Source organism: Prinia subflava, chromosome 1 (assembly GCF_021018805.1).
Source record: "Prinia subflava isolate CZ2003 ecotype Zambia chromosome 1, Cam_Psub_1.2, whole genome shotgun sequence".
NCBI classification, from domain to species: domain Eukaryota; kingdom Metazoa; phylum Chordata; class Aves; order Passeriformes; family Cisticolidae; genus Prinia; species Prinia subflava.
Window position 1 is genome coordinate 149,705,954 of NC_086247.1, and position 17,356 is coordinate 149,723,309.

The 17,356-nt window shown below is 48.9% G+C and overlaps 1 protein-coding gene across 1 annotated transcript in view; it reads right to left on the reverse strand.

The window, feature by feature from the left end:
- VILL (villin like) overlaps positions 1–17,121 on the reverse strand; it is a 35,126-nt gene extending 18,005 nt beyond the window's left edge. Inside the window, exons 1-4 of the mRNA XM_063416715.1 lie at positions 16,966–17,121; positions 6,348–6,429; positions 4,764–4,838; positions 2,122–2,318 (exon numbers count right to left, since the gene is read on the reverse strand). Coding sequence (XP_063272785.1) covers positions 2,122–2,318; positions 4,764–4,838; positions 6,348–6,416 — 341 coding nt within the window. The 5' untranslated portion in view covers positions 6,417–6,429; positions 16,966–17,121. The remainder of the gene's footprint in view (positions 1–2,121; positions 2,319–4,763; positions 4,839–6,347; positions 6,430–16,965) is intronic.
- Positions 17,122–17,356: the final 235 nt, after the last annotated feature.

Sequence of the window (17,356 nt, forward strand, 5' to 3'; positions counted from 1 at the left end):
GGGCACTTGAAAGTCTGTGGAGGAGAGGAACGAAGACCCTGAGGTGAACAAAAGGCAGGCTGAGATTCAATTACTGCAAATATCTAGAAAAATGACCAGTGGAACAAAATGCCTCTGCTCCAGACTGAATGTTATAAACAATTCCCTCAAAATGGGAATTCTTTGCTCTGAATTTTAACCAGCGTCACTGCTGACTCGTATTGCAGTAATGCACCCCCAACCTAGCAAGTATTTTTTTAATCCTTTATTGTATTTTTTATTTTATTTTTTGTTCCTAAATCCTTTAGGAAAGGATTTGGGTTTAATTCTTTGTTTCACTTATAAGGCAAAGAACCAGAAACTTTGATGCTCTTCTCACCATAATTGGCCCGGTTCCAAAACAAAGGTGCTGCTGGACAGTTTAAGCAGTACCTCAAGAACTGCAGCTATTTCTACTGGGAAGCAAGCCAAAATCCCATTTTTTTAAATTTACACACTTAAAGGAGAGCATGGAGACTCTCGGGGCATTTCTGGGGTGTGACAGCAGGTGTTGGGATCCTCCCTGCGCTTTGCACAGCTTTTACTCTTTTGTTTTGTAGAGTTTGTTATTTTCATCTTAATTAAAACCTTTTGCTTTTCCAAACACCTCCGATCACACTGTCTCGCTATTTTTATAACCATTTCTGAGAGGCTGTGGGCAACCCTCAGGTGTGATGCACCTTTGTGGGGCTCACAACATTCCAGCCCCACGCAGGAACGCATCACCACATTTTTCATGTTTTTGAGATACACACGTCTCAGAGACGCAGAGAAGCAGAGGGAACTCCAGGGGCCACCACCCACCTCAGTGCAGGTGTCCTAGGGTGACTTTATGATGCTTGTATCCCCAATTGTCTGTTCTGTTTATGCTGGATATTGTGTTCTGCACCTTTCAGACTGGTTCTGAGAGCAAAGGGGGTGGAAGAAGAAGCGCACACTTTGTTCGCAGAAACTGCTCTCACTTCTACACATTCTGCTCCTGGACAGTGTTGTCTGCAGCATGGACAGACAGTGGGACAGGGATCTTTTTTTGCTTTTAGTTAGTTTTTAGCTAGCTGAGGCAGAGAAATTCCCTGGACTGTTTTTTTCTCTTTTTCTTGGGACTGTTTAAACCTGCTCTGGACTGAAAACCCAGAAGAGCACTGGGAGCTCACACCTGCAGCCCACCAGGCCCAGGATGGCATTTTCCAGCACTGGAGGGACTGGGACTGATAAGAGACTCAGCCAGCTGAGCTACACCCCCAAGGACTTTCTGAGTTTGCCATCTCACCTCAGAGCGATGTTGTTTCCTATTATTCCTTTTTTGTGCTTGTGGGCACTTTGTTTGTTAAATAAACAGTTTTTTCCACTTTTCTCCAAGGAGATTTTTTTCTTTGGGGGGAAGGGACCATTTGGGTTTGCGTCCAGGAGGGACCCCATTCGGAGGTTTCCTCTCAGATTTGCCCTTGTCTTGGGTTGAAAAATGTAACCAAAAATGTGTATTCTATTTTCATCTGTTGAAGACAGTTGGGAGATATTGTTCTTTATCTCTTGTAACTCTAGGGGTGGAAAGAGGGCAGATCCCTTCTGTTAATGGGACACCTGATAACACCAGATAAGGCAGGGCCTCCTTATCTCTTCCTCCTCTGAGGGACATCCCCTGTGAATGGGCCATTGAAGGCTCTCACAGGACTGATAACATCACCTCATCCCATTGGGAGATGCTCCACCCAGCGGGAGGAGCCAAAGCCTTTCCACCGGGATAAAACAGCAATCCCAAACACCAATGGAGCCTGTTCCCACTGGATTCCCAGAGGACGACTGGACCCTTTCTTGAGGATCATCTCTACTCCAACAGAGCCACATCTGTCACTCTGGGAGGACTCACTGCGGGCTGCTTCCAACACCCTGAGCAACAGGGTGCCAGGTTTGCATTCTGACTCTGTCAGTGGGTCCTTTGTACTATTACATTTATCTTATTTTATTTTACCCTTTTGTTATTGTTGTTGTTTGTTTCTTCTCTCTCTATTAAATTGTATTTCTGACTTGAAATCACTGGTTTTGCTTTCAAACCAGCACAGCCCTAAACGAGGACTAAACAGGGGGGCATTTGGGGGTACTCACATGATGCCGTTGCGGAAGTAGCTCTGGAAGGTCTCGGACTCGTGTCCCTGCACCTCGCGGTGCTGCACGGGGCCGCCGCCCAGCGCCGCGTCCAGCTGCGCCACGTAGGCGGCCGCGGCGCCCTGCTCGTCCTGAGAGGAGTCCCTGCCAATCCAGAAGTGCAGGTCCACGGCAGAGCCACGGGACGTCCTCTTGGTCTGGAAGAGGCGGGAAGGACAAGTCCAGGTGAAGGGAGAGCGTTGGAATTCTGGAAACTTGGATTTGGGGGGTTTTAGCGTATAGTAATACGGGTGAGTTAAGATGGAGGATTTGGGGCATTGTCTAAGTCCTTCTTCACCTTTTTCTTCCTTCTTCTTCACTTTTTTCTTCCTTCTTCTTCATGGGTTTGGTGGTTTTCTGTAATTGGGTTAAAAGAGTCCGCATTGCGGGCCTTGTGTGGTCATTACTGGGTCAGAAACACAAATTATATAGGTGTCACCTCATTATTGGGTAACTATCGCCTAAATAACCTTGAAAAGAATTAGAAGTACTATACTGTACCTCTTTCCTCTAACTTGCTAGTTAGAGCTCAAAGCTTGTGAGTCTGTAAATAAATAAGAAATAATAAACATCCAAGTCTGAACACGAAACCTACACTTCCCGTGTATTAATCCCGACCTTGGCAAGGGAGAAAGGAAGCAAGAACCTTCACAGCACAGCCCATTTTTGTGTTGGAAAACCAAGTGACCTTTCCCAATTCTGCCTTTCTCCCAGGCAAGGGGAGAGAGGGCAGAGCCTCAGGTACTCCTAGAAAGCTCGGCCTGGATCTCTCCTCATTCAGCAGAGCAATTTATGGATTTTATAAAGAGAACTGAACGATGTTTCTGTCTGATATCCTTTTATAACTCCTATTATCAGGGAAAACTATGCACAATTAATATGTTCAGCTTGTCCTACTATTGTATATTTTGATACTAAGACTTAAAGCAGATTCTTCTCATGGATCACCTTTTGAAATGCAATGCACACAGCTATTTATTTGCCTGGAGATGCTACCCTTTCTTTGCTGTTGTTGTTTTCACAGCACATGACAGAGCAGCACAAACTGCCTCGGAATTCCTGCCGACTTGCAAAACAGACATAACTCCAAATGAAGCTGAGCCAGTGTGTGCATGCTGGGATTCATCTTATTACAGAAAACCCCAGCAGCCTAGAGAAAGGAGGCAAGCAGGCTGAGAAGAAGGTGTGCTCAGTGTTATTTGAGTTGTGCCAGTTATTTTTCAGCACCTACTGTGTTAAATCCCACCGTGGACACCTGGGAAAGGTAATAAAAGCTCATTTTATAAGCTGGATTTGACACTAAGTTCTGTTTATTTGCTTTGTGCAGTACTACCACAGTGAAACACAGCAGAAGGAGTTGAATAAAATACAGCTCTGTTCTTCAGGCACAGATAATTAATTTGGGGAAAAATCGCTCAATTTAATACATTGCTACTGAAGATGATCAAAGCCCCATTGTTCCACGGACAATCTTTATTTGGAGAGGCTCGAGTAAAGAAGCAGAATGCAAAGATGAGTGTTTTCACCCTCCTGTCTTCCAGGAAAAAGGAGAACAGTGGGCTGATGAAGGGCCCCTCTGCCTGGGGACATTGTTGCAACAGAAGCTGAGCATCAAAATCCGTATTTACACCGTCAGCTCCCTGCAAGGACTCCAGTGTTCTGCTCTAAGTGTGTGTTTGTGAGCCTGTAACTCACAGAAGGTACCCCAAAGGCATGTGTGTGGGGCATTTGAGCAGGAGGCACATCCTGTGCTGCCATCCCAGCCTGCTCTCCCATCCTGGCATGTGGTGGATGTGCAGTTGGTTATTGAGGGGCTCTGGGGCATTGCTGCCTCTCCACAGACAGAGATGTTTGCAGGAGGCAGGCTCAGACCCAGGAAATGGGAAATGCTTCTGGTTTCCACCACAGGGATGGCTTTTGGCACAATGGGGCCTGGGTTGCTCTATGCAGATGAAGAGATGTGGAAAGGATTCTAGGAGGTCAGTGCAACACATAATCCTCCAGCCAAAATCTGAGAACATGAGGCAGTTTGCACAGAGCAGAGCTGGTTCTCAGCAATCCTTCACAGCCACCCCAGGCTCAGCTGGCTGCAGGTAGGTCTGGACCAAATTTGGGTGGGGCTGAAGTGTCCTTATGGGCACATGAGACAGGCTGCAGAGCCTCTGCTGCTTACGTGACACACGACATGGAACATCTTCATGTCCCACATCACCTGCTAAAAATGAGACCCTCCAGCTGGCCACATCCCACATCCCCCAAGGACTCCCATAAATCATTTAAATGTGGGCCTTGATTGAGTTTTCCAGGGATGTGCTGGTCATTTTGCCATGCCTGGGCACGACTCAGTTGATTGGAAGATAAACCCTTCTAATGAATTACTAAGTTAATGGCTCCTCTGAACTTCTGATTTACTAAACAGACAGTGTTGTCACAACAGCCACGTGAAATTCAGATCCATGGTTAGATGGGGAGCACACATGCACACACAACCACTTCAACAGTGCTTTTTCCACAGGCAGGGTACATAAGGAACCAAGGCAGATCTAAATAAAAAGGGTTGAACCAGCTGCCCAACAGAGACCTGTGTTTGCTCTCTTACTTACGTGCAAAATGATGTAACAGTCTCCCTCAAAAAAAGTCCCATAAGCTTTTTCAGGTACAGGAACCATCTTCATGTTCTGTAAGGAAATCAGAGTTGGGCTCATTTCCCTGAAAGTGAAGAGCCAGAAGTTGGTGTGTATGAAACAGGACACGCTGGGGTGCACAAAACACTGAGGTGACAATCAGGGTTTGGAGAAGGAAGAATCAGGGCTGAGTTTGTGAGCTGGGAAAAGCCACTTCTGGAGGGAATATTCAAAATACTAAAGGGTGAGAAGAGGAAAAGAATGATTTTACTTGGACAGACTGACAAGTATGATTTACTCTCCTTGCTTTTCTGAAGTCCTGTGCATTTAGAACTAGGGATCAAGCTGAAGTGCTCCAGAGCTTGCATTTGCAGGGAATTTCCCAGGAGAATGAGCACATCTCATCCTAGGTCTAGTTTTGGGCACAGTTTTTTACTCAGTGCCCGTGAGCTCAAGGGTAATTTTCAGCACTTTGTTAGGATAACCACTCTGCTAGTGGCTCAGGGCAACCAGCAGTGCTGAGAAAAGACAGAGCTGAGGACACTGATGGACCCTCACCCCTCCAGACCCTAATTGCAGACTTCCTGTGGCACAAGTGCATAATTAACCAGCCATGCCTGCCCAGCACAGAAGCCTGGCTGTGCCACCAAGCAGTCCAAACGCAGCTCCTGGGCTGGAGCTGGCTCTGAGCTTCCCTGAAATTAGAGACACACATTCCTCTGCTGCCCTGACTTGTCTCCCAGCATACCAGCTTGACCCCTGTGAACCCACACAGCTCTAATTACAGATCCTCTGGAAAGCAGCTCAGTGCAGTGCTTTGGAGAGAAATGGGAAGGTGAAGACCCTGTGATATTTGGAACATGGCTGTGACCTCCTGAATATCACTTGGAGATGTTGGAGCCTCTTCCCACTGCTCCCCTGGGAGGATTCTGCACCTCAGTCTAAGCCCACTCTCATTGCAGGGGAAAGTTCTTGGTGAATTGGGCCAGAACAAGGCAGAATTGAGAACAGCTTGATTCCAATCCAAAATCAGATACCACCACCAGCAAAAAGGCAGCCTCACAGGCTGCAGATCTCTCCTTGCAGTGACATAGAGTAGGAAAGGCAAGGAAAAAGTACAGATGGACTCTATGGAATGCCTTTGCTGCAAAAATAGGTGTCTTCCCTGTGGCAGCTGCTGGTGTGGACTAAGGCTACCTATGGATAACCTGTCTTGGTGAAATGGGGATTTTCTGGTTTGTTAAAGCAGCCTTGCATTGATTCCAAAAAGGGGTGAGAAAAGCCTCCAGTGCTGGAGGAATGATTTCAGTCCCATCACATTCTTGTTTCCTTAGTAAATATTATCATCTCCGTTTTACAGAGCAGGAAACCAAAACAATAACATGTTGAACATTTCATGGGGAAATACTGAGTCTGTTTCCCACTGTATCTTATCTGTAGGACCCTCTCTTCCCACAGAGATTACTGCAAGAATTCATCTCCCTTGAAACATAAACACACAGATGTGCAGAGGATGTGTGACATGACAGTGACAGAGGACATGTGCCACCCCTCTTGTCCTACCTCGATGCCCCATATCTGCAGTCCCAGCTTCCTCTCGATGGTTGGGAGATTTGTGTCACCGTCTGCCATCCTGCAGTCTGAGCTGGAAGGCAAAGGAAGAAGAAAAAACCAAAATAATTGTACAATTAGATGCAACAGTGAGTGTGCTGTGGGTTCCTCTTACCACCAGGGCAGGTTTGATACAGAAAATCCACACTTGGAAGAGTCTCTGTCTCTTTGCTGTTGACAGTAAGGTGGGGTGAACCCCATTCCCAGGCTGCCCATACTCAGGAAGGGCCAAGCAAAGTGCAGGATCACAGCCCAGCAAACACTGGAGAGGACACTGTTGTTTGTGGGGGGATTATTTTCCCTGGATTTGAACAGGTGGAAAGGATCCACTGGGCTGTTGGACCTGACATCAGTCCTGGTCTGCTCCCACCGTGGCACAAGGGGTGGAGGAGACAGAGTGGACCCCCAGCAGTCCTGTGCCCTCCTGGAGGTCAGGTCAGGTCAGCTCTCCTGGCCTTGGGGCTCTGGGAGCCCAAGCAATGAAGCCCTTCTACTTCAGGCCAATATTCAGGTTTAAACTGGGACAGGTCTCTCTGGGCAGGCACAGCAGAGCACACAGAGAGCCAATCAATAACCACTATTGTCTATTTTACACAAATCCCAGCAAATTCCTAAGCTCTGCTGCCTGCAAGGGGAAGAAGCACGTTTCAGGTTGCCCACACAAAGGTGTCTGAGAATATTTGAGATGGTTTTTGTGTCTTCAGCTGCCCCTCTGAGAGGTGGAGGTCTCCCATCCATCCTCTATGACATCTACCAGTTGTAGGGGAAAAAAAAAGGACTATCCTTAGCTATGCTCCCTGTTCCTATTGCTGAGATTTTTGCTCAAGAAACAACTTCTGAACCCACCTTGTTTACAGCTTCCTGAAGCAAGTGAAATCCCAAAGCAATGTACATAAAAAGGTGGAGTTACATCCTATGGGGGATGGCTCTGCTGCAGCACTCATGGACAGGCTGTGTTTTTGCAGGGGCACAACCCACAGCAGCCTTTTCCCTACAATCCAGTCCTGCTCACAAATCCAGGAACAGCCTCCAGAAAAGACACAACTCACTTCTTCTGCAGGAGGGGAAGAGCAGAGCTGTGACCCCTGCCAGGAGGTGTTTATTGCTGCATGTGACACCGTGAAGTCACAACAAGTGTTGGTCACCTGAAGAGTTAGCACTCTAAGAGCACAAAAAATGCTGCCACAGGCGGGAACATTGGTCCATCCAGACCTCCCACAGCTGCCAGACCCTGGTCCTTGCTCAGGCAAGGAGATGCAGGCGTTTCCTGGGGTGTTTTGAGCCCAGCCCCAGCACCTCTCTGCTACCTGAGCAGGCACAGCCTGGCAGTGCTCAGCAGCAGGAGTCACAGGGGCTCATTCCTTCCTGAACACAGAAGAGCTGCTGGAGAATGAGTCCATGTGGCCCCAAGAACACATTCAGTGACCTTCAGCTCCCTCTCAGGTCCTCCAGAGAGCTTCCAGGCAGGAAGACAAACAGCAAGGACAAAAAAAGACATTTTTCACTCCAAGTCCCAGAAAGGTGATTGACACCCACGCAGATTAAAAGCCAGATCCAGGAAGATATTTCAGTGTCCACAGAGGAGACAGACACTGTTCTAAATGGTGTCCTGACTCACCTACAGCCCTGGAGTACAGGGCTACCAGGAACTGAATACAAAAACATGGTCTTAGTTCAGATATTTAGCCCAGAGATCTCTCCTTTATTTTAACATCACACTCAAAAGGTCCCTATCAAAGAAAAACCCAAGTGAAGCCTCCTTCCCTCAGCCATATTTTAAATTTATTTAGGGGTTTTTCCTTCCACCATCAAAACAGGAAGAACCTGCAAACAAAGCCAGTAAAGGCATTTATATTTGAGGGCAGTGAAGTTTTTTTCCTCCCTGAGGAAGGCAGCAGGCATCTTGCTCTCCTGCTAACAGCTCAGGAAACCAGACACAGCTGGATCCCTGCTTCTCCCAGCATCCCAACCTCTCCTGGAAAAATTAACCCAAAGGATGCTGAGATTCTCTGACCACAGGCAGTGCTGCACAGAACCCTCTGAGAGCCAGCAGCTCCACAGATTCCCCACCAAACATATTTGGCTCAAAATAAGGATCTTGGATCTCCTTCGCTCCTGGGGATCCTTTCTCCATCTGAAACCTCACAATTAGTGCTGAGCCCTCACATTTCTGAGAAATGGTGTCCCTCCCTTCCTCCTAAGTGCTTTAGCTGGGGGAGTGTGAATCACAGACAAGGCTGTCTGCTTCTTTGGACTTTCCAGCTTCCTTCGGCCAAGTTGGAAATAACAGGAATATGACAGATATAATCAGACAGTTCATTTCATTAATGATTTATTGTGGGGTTTTAATCAGATGATCCCATAATTCAACGTCCAGACATGAAATCTGATATTTATGGGGTGAAATCTTCCCATCTGTGCTGAAATCATGAAGGGCAGAAACTTTTAGAATTTATAAAGAAGAAAGAAAAGGGTTAAGAGCGTTCACTGTGGGGTTTCAACAGCAGTGTCTGGGGCAGCTCTTATCTCAGCCAAACCAGTTTTGCACAGCATCAGGTGAAATGCAAATTGGCAAGCAGTGTGAGTCAGCTGCCCCTGGGGCAGGAATTCATCAGGGAAAATCGCTGGTTATGGGGATGGATTTGCTCCCTTGGGCAGACACAGCTTTACCTGTGAAGGGAGGAGAGAAGCAGCTGTAGCTCATCTCTCTGTCCCCACATTAATAACATTCAAATCCTCAATTTCTACCTCCAGGGCCAGCCTATCCTACAGCCACCATTTCCAGGGAATCTTCCTCTCTCCATGGGAAGAGGAGAAAAGTTCACCCCATGAATGTGGGCTGAGAGGTGGGTGCTGCATAGCAAAGGCAGCTTCTGGCTTGGAGCTGCTCTGCTGGGTCATCACCACTTGGTTAAGTTGCTATAAATTAAATTGCAAAGATCACATGCTGCTCTTGGCTGAGGGCAGAGAACCTGGAAACCAAACGTAAGTAGCTGGCCCTTGACTGGATGTTACAACCAGGGGCACTCCAGAGCTAAAATCAGAGCTTTTCCTGTCACAGTCCAGGTGACAAAGCTGGTGGGTGAAGGCAGATGGGTCTCCCTTCCACCCACTGCCCTTTGTGCCCTGCCAAAATCACAGCAACGCTCCTGCTTGCTAAATCCAGCCCTCATCCCCTCCTACCAGCACAGAGTGGGGAAAAGCTTTGCCCTCAGGAAGGGCTACATGGCTAACGAAGGGCCAAGGTCACTGCCAAGGCTGGTTAATGATTAATAGCTGGGTGGAAGTGCCAGCAATCACTGCTGCCTTTGGGTCAGCTCAGTCCATGCTGGGACCCAGACCTAGCAGGACATTTCTGCAGGCAGCCTTGGGCTGTTTGGGTGGGGAGGAAAAACCAGAGAGGGGACAGGGGAACATTTCAAACTGCTGGAGCACGCTCTGGGTTCAGGATGCCTTGGCTTGCCTGGGTTTTGGCCCGTGCTTTACTGGGCTGTAGTCAGGGTAATAAAAAACCCCAGTGAAATGACTAATGCTCTGTACAGCTTTGGGAAAATAGGAAGCAGCTGTGGCTCCAGCCTTTCCAGGCTGAAAGGCCTAATTATTGGGAATACTTGGACTGGCATTAGATGAGGTAAACCATGGGCTGTTGAATTGCTTCCATTGTCTCCACCAGAGCTGGGCATCTGGGCCCAAGTAGGTGCCATTCTCTGTTTGCAGGGAGGACAGGGGTTAACTCTTGTTTTGCCCAGAGGAGTGGAATTCAACACTGGAGTTCCCTTGTGTGGCCCATCAGCTACAGCTCAGGAACAGTGGCTGTCCCTAGTGAGTGACTGTCCAGAAGTTCAGCACTCAGCCTGGGTAGGCTGTCTTTTATTCCTCTGTTCCAAGAGGAGACAAAGCAGCTTTTATGCCACGAGAAAATCATGGCTAGGGAGGGCCAGCTCTAGGGCTTGTCTTCTCTCTCACATTGTCACACACTCAGAGCTGTGAGAGCTTCCTCCAGCCCATGCTGGATGTGCTGGAGCATGGTGATGAGGGCAGGGAACAGGATATGTATTGTGGGGATGGGAAGAGGAAAAAGCACAGCTCAGCTCATCCTCCTGCTCCAAATCCTGTGAGGTCCAGGTTCAGGAGCTCAGTGTGGCCCTCAAGCCAAGGACAGGGCTCTGCCCAGACACGCCTGGGTGACCACAGAGAGCACCTCAGCCTTCTTGGAAAGAGCTGTTGCCTGGCAGCTGAAGTTACGTAAAGCAGGCCTTGAAATAAGATGCTATTTCTGATCAGGGTGGGCAATTAAACATTGGAACAGCTTATTAGGGAAGCTGGCAGGCTTGGCTTTACTTAATGTCTTTGAAATGAGATGGGTGAGTGGCTGGGCTGTGCTCCTGGGGCTCTGTGGCCATGAGCTGCTGCTCAGGTGCTGCACTTGTAGCAAGCTGCTCCTGCCCGTGGGTTTGGCAATAAGGCAGACACAGGGACTGGCCCTCCTGCCTCAGCCACCTCCACTGGTCAGAAAAGATCCCCTGTCCATGCTACAAAATCACCAGGGTGCACCTTGAAATGGTTTGAAGGGCTTTTTTAGACTTAAGCAGTGCTGGATCAAAACCCGAGATGGGGCATTGGATGGGATAAACTGAGATTGGGCTCCTCTCCTCAGGATCAGTGGCTCTGGAGATAAGAGGGGACTTCCCTGCTTTAAGAGGGGCAGGTTTTCCCCTTTTTCCACGAATGCCTGCCAGGAATCCCCACATCACAGGTGACTGATGTTCTCTGCTCTTTGCTTGTGGGCTGGCATGCTGAGGATGCTGAGCCTGCTCAGGGTTAATGTGAGTGAGCATGTAAGAGCCTGGGATGAAGAGATGGTTTAATGTTAATGATGGCCTCTCAAACTGTAAGTGCTCTACAGCCCAGGAGAGGTTTTGAATTCCCTATTCAGTAAATTTAAAGGATGCAGAAACCTGGATTCACCCAGCCAAAGGATTTCTCAGGCTCTGAAATAGCAACAACCAGTTTGCCCTGTCAGTGTTTCCTGCACCCAGCTGCTCTGTCTCTTGAACCCTGGAAATTTACCCCATCTCCAGCCACCATCCCAGGCCTTACAAGAACAGATCTCTGGCTTTGTGTGGTTTCTTATAACCTGTGCCTTCACCTCCTGGCCATTTCTGGCATCTCAGACTTAGTAGCTGCTACTTGGTCATTCCCAGAAAGCCACTGAGGCTGTGGGCTTCATCTTTCAGTTGTTTTGAGGACGGACTTTGCACTGATCCTCCAGTCCTTCCATTGTTCCTAACATAAAAGCAAAGAGCACAAGGAAGTACCAGGTTGCTGGGAAATAACCACCTTCCCAGCTGCTCTAACCCTCAATCTGTACCTCATCTCCCTCTCTGAACTCCTCAGAGGACATCTGATTTAGAAGGGAAGGTATTTCATGATTTATCTCCTGACTTTGACCAGTCCCTGCAGCTGCATTTCCACCTGCCATAAATTCTAGCTCAACACCTCACTCCATCCAGGAAATACTGCTCATCTCTCCACACCGCTCCTCATGATCCCCTTTGTGCCCCTCTGTTCATCTCACTGCTGGTGGGGTTCCAGCAGCCTGATCTTTGAACAGATGCTCTTGGGAAACTGATTTGTAAGAGCAGATTCTTTTTCCTCAAACTGCTGCTATTTCTGAGTCCTTCCTCTAAAGTTTTACTGTCCTGGGAACGATGGAGCTGCGCCATCCCAGCAAACATCTCACAATGCAGAAACAATGCACTGACAATTAAATCAGGTCTTTGGCCTCAGCCACAGCTCCCAAGTCCTGCTGTCTGAGTTTCCACACTCACCAGCAGTGCCTGGCTCTGGGAAAGGCAGAGCCCCTTGGCTGAAGGTGGGGCTGGCAGGCCTTGGTGTCCTACAGAGAAGGTCAGAGCACCCACGCAGCTCCTGCCTGAATTCTTTCCCAGAAAAGTCCTCCTTCTCCAGGATGCCTTTGAAAGCAGGAGGCTCTTCCAGGCAGGCAGGATCTCTGAGGGCAGCCCTAAAAGATTCAAAGCTTTGCTGAGCAGTAGCAGAGGCTGAGCTGCAGGAAGCCCCCCTGATATCAGCCCCTGTGACCGATAACAAACTCTTGCTGTGCAAACCCACCTCTCTGAAGATGCATGAGAAAAAAACAGGCACATGAAGCTGTTAAAAACCTTCTGCTTACAAGCCCCCTGCACCAGCAGTGTGCTGGTGTGGTGCCAGGCACATTTTTGTCAAATAATGGATTTCATTTCGGTGCACAGCTACTCCAGAGGTTTCCACTGCACCTCCAGCCCCTCTCCGTGGGGTTTTTGTCAACAACAGCACGGAGCTTCCCAAGGGAAAGGTGAGCAGGCCACTTGCCAGTTCATCAGGAACAAATCTCTCCTTTCTTATAGCTCTTTCTCCTCTGCTGAAAGGGAGAGATTCCTGGCTCAGGACCAGCATTGCATCCAAAGGCAGGGCTTCATGCCACAGTGAGGGCAGGAGGTGCACGCAGAAGGAAAGCAAAGCCATTTTAATTCCTCTTCCTGGTTTCCAGGGAAGTGGTTCAGGTCTTAACTAACTTCTAATTACTCATCACCTCCACGAAAAGAGTTACCATCCTCTTCCACATCAGCATTTTAACAGAGCATGATTTAACCCCATGGCTGCAGGTTAAATAAAACCAGGGACTTGCTGTTCCCTTGGCCTAACAGGAAAACCCCTGGGTGGACAGCCCAGCTTGCCACACTTCCCTCCTTCTCTCCCAGAGTTTGGGGGCTCAGTCCCACCCACTGTGCCCCATGATTCTGCCACCATGAACTGAGACAAATATCATAACTAAAACCTCCTTTAAACCCAAGTGCCAGTGCCCACCTGGCCTGTCCTTCTCAAAAAACAAGTCTGAGTTAGGATTTTTGCTGCTGGACATGAAAGTTTTATTTTAAGAATTCACACACGTGTATGCATGCAAGACAAAGAGCAGCTTTGCCCAGGTGCACAGTTTAATGAGTGCAGCTAAATAAGCCCTTGCCCTCAGGACCTGTTTTGGTGGTTGATGGAGCAGGGGAGATGCTCTGCCTCCACTCAGACCAGCTGGAGAACTGGTTCCAGAGCTTTGGCTTCCCAGTGGAAAGTGGCAAGATTAATATTAACTACCAAAAAGAAGGGACTGTTTCAGTTTTGTCCCAGTTCAGACCTGTAAGCTTGACATCAAGCTTGAGAAGAAAAACCCAGAACTTCCATTTAAAAAAAAAACCAAAACAACAACAAAAAACCAAACCACACCAAAACCAACCAAACAAAAACACAAACAAACAAACAACCCCCACCAAAACCAAACACTCAAACAGGTTTCCAGTTTGGATTGCAAATGAAACGCCCTGGACCTAAGCAGGTGCTCTGTGGGTGACTCTGCACTTCCTTCTCTGACCCACTGAGATGTAAAAGGTTTATTCAGGGGGAAGTTTCATTTCTCAAGCAGCAAAGGGAAGCTCATCCCTTGTGAGTGTTGGCTGGCACAACTCTAATGAAGGCACCTGACCTGTGTCAAAACAAAAGGGGACCAATTAACCCAGCCCAAGCTTCCACTGGGATGGGTGCTGAGCCAGGCTGTGAGTTGCCTTTTCTGAGCTTTAAGGTGTTGGAAACAGAGCCAGCCCTCCCCAGGATCTCCTCTCGGTGGAACACCAGCACCACACACTTTGTGGCAGTGTTTCCCCCAGGCTGTGCTCACACCACACCCCAGGTGTGTTGGTCACTGTGTCCTCCAGCCCTTCCAACCCCTGTGAGGGGCTGCGAGGCTGCTCCTGGTTCTCCTGGGACTTTGGAGGAGCCTCTCAGCCTCTCTGGGCAGAAATGAAAGCAGAGAGAGCAGAACATCACCTGCACAAAGCCAGGTGAAAAAAACATCCCTGAAAACACTGCAAAAACAACTTTAGACAGAGTCACTCATCCTGGACAACCTTTTCCACCTGGAGCTGCCAATGGGAGTTTGAGCACCAGGAAGGGAACAAGACATCTGGAAGACTGGGATGGGTGGGATAGCAACAAAGGACAGTAATTCAGGCTCTAGCACACTCCCAGAGGAAAGATGGGTACCTAGATAGTCTCTCTAACCCAAAAAAAGAACATAATTTCCAGCACTGCCTGCTTCCTACCCTGTGCAGCTTTTTTTTTGTAAGAGCAGCTTTAAATAAAGGGCCAGGCACAAACCTCTTCTTTCATCCCAGGGCATGGCAACAGGACATTTTTAGGTAGAAGAGGTGGACTGCTCTCAATAGCTCCTTGCACAGGGCCTGCCCAGGATGGAGCCCAACCGTGCAATTTAACATCCCCCATGTGCCACATCCCTGACGTGGGTATAAGGTAATAACAAGTTCCACTGTTCCTGTGCCCAGCACTGCCTCAGGTAAGCTGGAGAGGCTCAGATAAAGACAGATAACAAATGAGAGGGTTTCTGTTACAAGCAGAGATCCTTGGAAATCAAGGCAACTGAATCTGGATGCACATCACCCGATGCCTGGACTTCTCAGAGTGAAGGGGGCCAAAGACTTTAAATGACATTTACCCCTTTCTGCATCCCTTTCACATCCAGAATGGCTGGAAATACAGCAGAAATGTATAATCATCCAGGATAAACCATAATTAGGCCTATTTCCAGGTTGTGTTATAGAGAAAGAGAGAGGTCATGAGAGGAGAGGTTTTAATGAGTTGTGGGAGAGTGTTTCCCCTTGTGACTGAAGGATCTGTTCCTCTGAGGGGACAACAGAAGCTGAAGATATATATATATGTTTATTCATATACATGAATAAACAAAGAGCTGGAGCAGAGATATTTTGGGTGTGGTGTGGCCACACTGGAGCCCTTCCTCGGGCAGATGGACCTTTCACACATGGAAAGCCCAACCTGTGGCTTGTGTCAGTCCAGTGAGGATCTCAGAAGGCTGACACAAAAATGTCATGAAGGAGGGACCTTGAGAAGGGTCAGTGGTGGCACAAGGCTTCCCCAGGGGTGACACAAACACGGCTGGGGCAGGTAACACCAATGGGCCGTGCCCTGAGCTCCCTTCACTGCACTGAGCATTTCAGGGCTCTGCTTCCAAGTGGGTCACCACACACCTAACTCTGGAACCTGAGGGAAGGCTTTCAGTCCAGCAGGATGTGCCCAGCACAGAGCAGAGCTCCAGAACATTTCCAAGCACAGGGCAGGTGTCCAAGCCAGCCTCCTCCTCAGCTGGGGATGGATCACCACAGGATGGGTGGTCCCTAACAGAAAAGATAACAACTTCCATGCTCAAGGGCCAGAAAAACTTGCACAGCTCCATGGAAAGGACCAGGAGACACCGTGAACATCTCCAGCATCCCTGGCCATGCAAGAGCAGGGATTTATGGACTCAGCCTAAGCAGAAGCCCCAAGGTAGAGGACAAGGCAGGAGATCAGGGTGACACTGCTCACAGCCATGGCACAGAACCTTTGCTCCCGCCTGGGAGACCTTGGCAACCGCTGCCTCAAAGTCCTGCCTGGAAAAAGCACCACGAGACCGTGTCTGCCGCTGAGAAGGGAGCTGGAGGAGGATAAAGGCATCCTGTTTGTGCAGGGAGGAGGAGGGGAGGCTCACCTGCCTCTGCCAGGAGGAAGGTGAGGGAAGGTGCTTATAGGGTTTTTCCTGCTCTGCCCGTCCTTGCAGTGCCTTCCACCTGGCATCCCTGGGGAGCGGTAAAACCCCGCGGAGGAGGAGCAGAGCCAGTGCCCTGTGACTGCCTAATCTCTGCTCTGCAGGCTCTAATCAGCCCATTTAGCTGCGGTGTGTGAAAAGCACCTGCATGATTCACCGCCTAAGTGCTGCTCTGGCGGGGCCAGTTTGCTTCAGCTGCTGGAACACTTGTTTACATCTGCGCTAGGGCAGCCTTGAATAAGCGTGAACCTCCCACAGATGCTAATTCATATCAGCTCTCCTTTGTGTTAAATATTTATGTTCCTAATAGGCACGCCTAAGAAAAATACTGGCAAGTGAGCCTGCAGCTCAACTGCATTACAACTCAATTTTACCTCAGTGCAACTCGCATCCCAAAGGGGCAGGACGAGAGAACACTCTCTTTACAGGGCACAGCAGCTCGGAAATCAGCAACCTGTCGATCAGATGGCAATAAAACCCATCGAGGAGAACTTGCAAAGCCTTTCTGGGGCTGTCTGCCCCATCACTGTCCCCAAAGGTGGGCGGGCTTCGGGCAAATCCCCGCGGCAGCGAACGCGAAACAATCCGGGCCCAAATAAACCCTGATCATTGATGGCTGCACGAAATCAAAGCCAGCCTGTGCAGGGCTGTAGGAAAAGATGTGTCCCGGAGCTGACACGGAGCCCGGCCGGGTTCCTGGCAGGCTCAGAGCTGCTCCTTCCAGCCCCAAAATCAGGGTGGGCTCCTTTCAGGAGACACATCCCGGCTTGGAACAGCGGAGGATTATTATTTTTTCTTTTAAAGTATGAAGCACATTAATTTTTGGTTTGTTTCTTGCTATCCCACACAACACTAAAGAGCTGTGGCCCTATTAAAAGTGGCAGGGGTGCAGGAGCCGCTTACCTTGCCAAGTGCGCGGTGCCCTCGCAGGTGCCCTTCTCCACCAAGCCCAGCGCGTTCGCTGCTCTTCCCCGAGTTCCAGGGCACTTTTGTTCAGTGTTCTGCTACCTTGTGAGCCCGGGAACAGCACAGTTCGGTAATTCAATCCTCTACTTAACCGCAGAGACACTCCTACCCGGAGATCACACCCATTCCCAGGCTCAGGAGGGACAAAGAGGGAGCCGGCACGGGAGGGTTCCAACCAACTCTGTGTTTGCATCAGATATCCACCACTCTGAATTCGCTGAATAATGATTAAGTGCTACTTTCATTAAAAACCTGTTTTGTCCAGGTTTAGGAGGGCACGGGAGGGATTTTTTTTATTGTTATTGAGCCCTTTTCTCAGCCTCTGCGG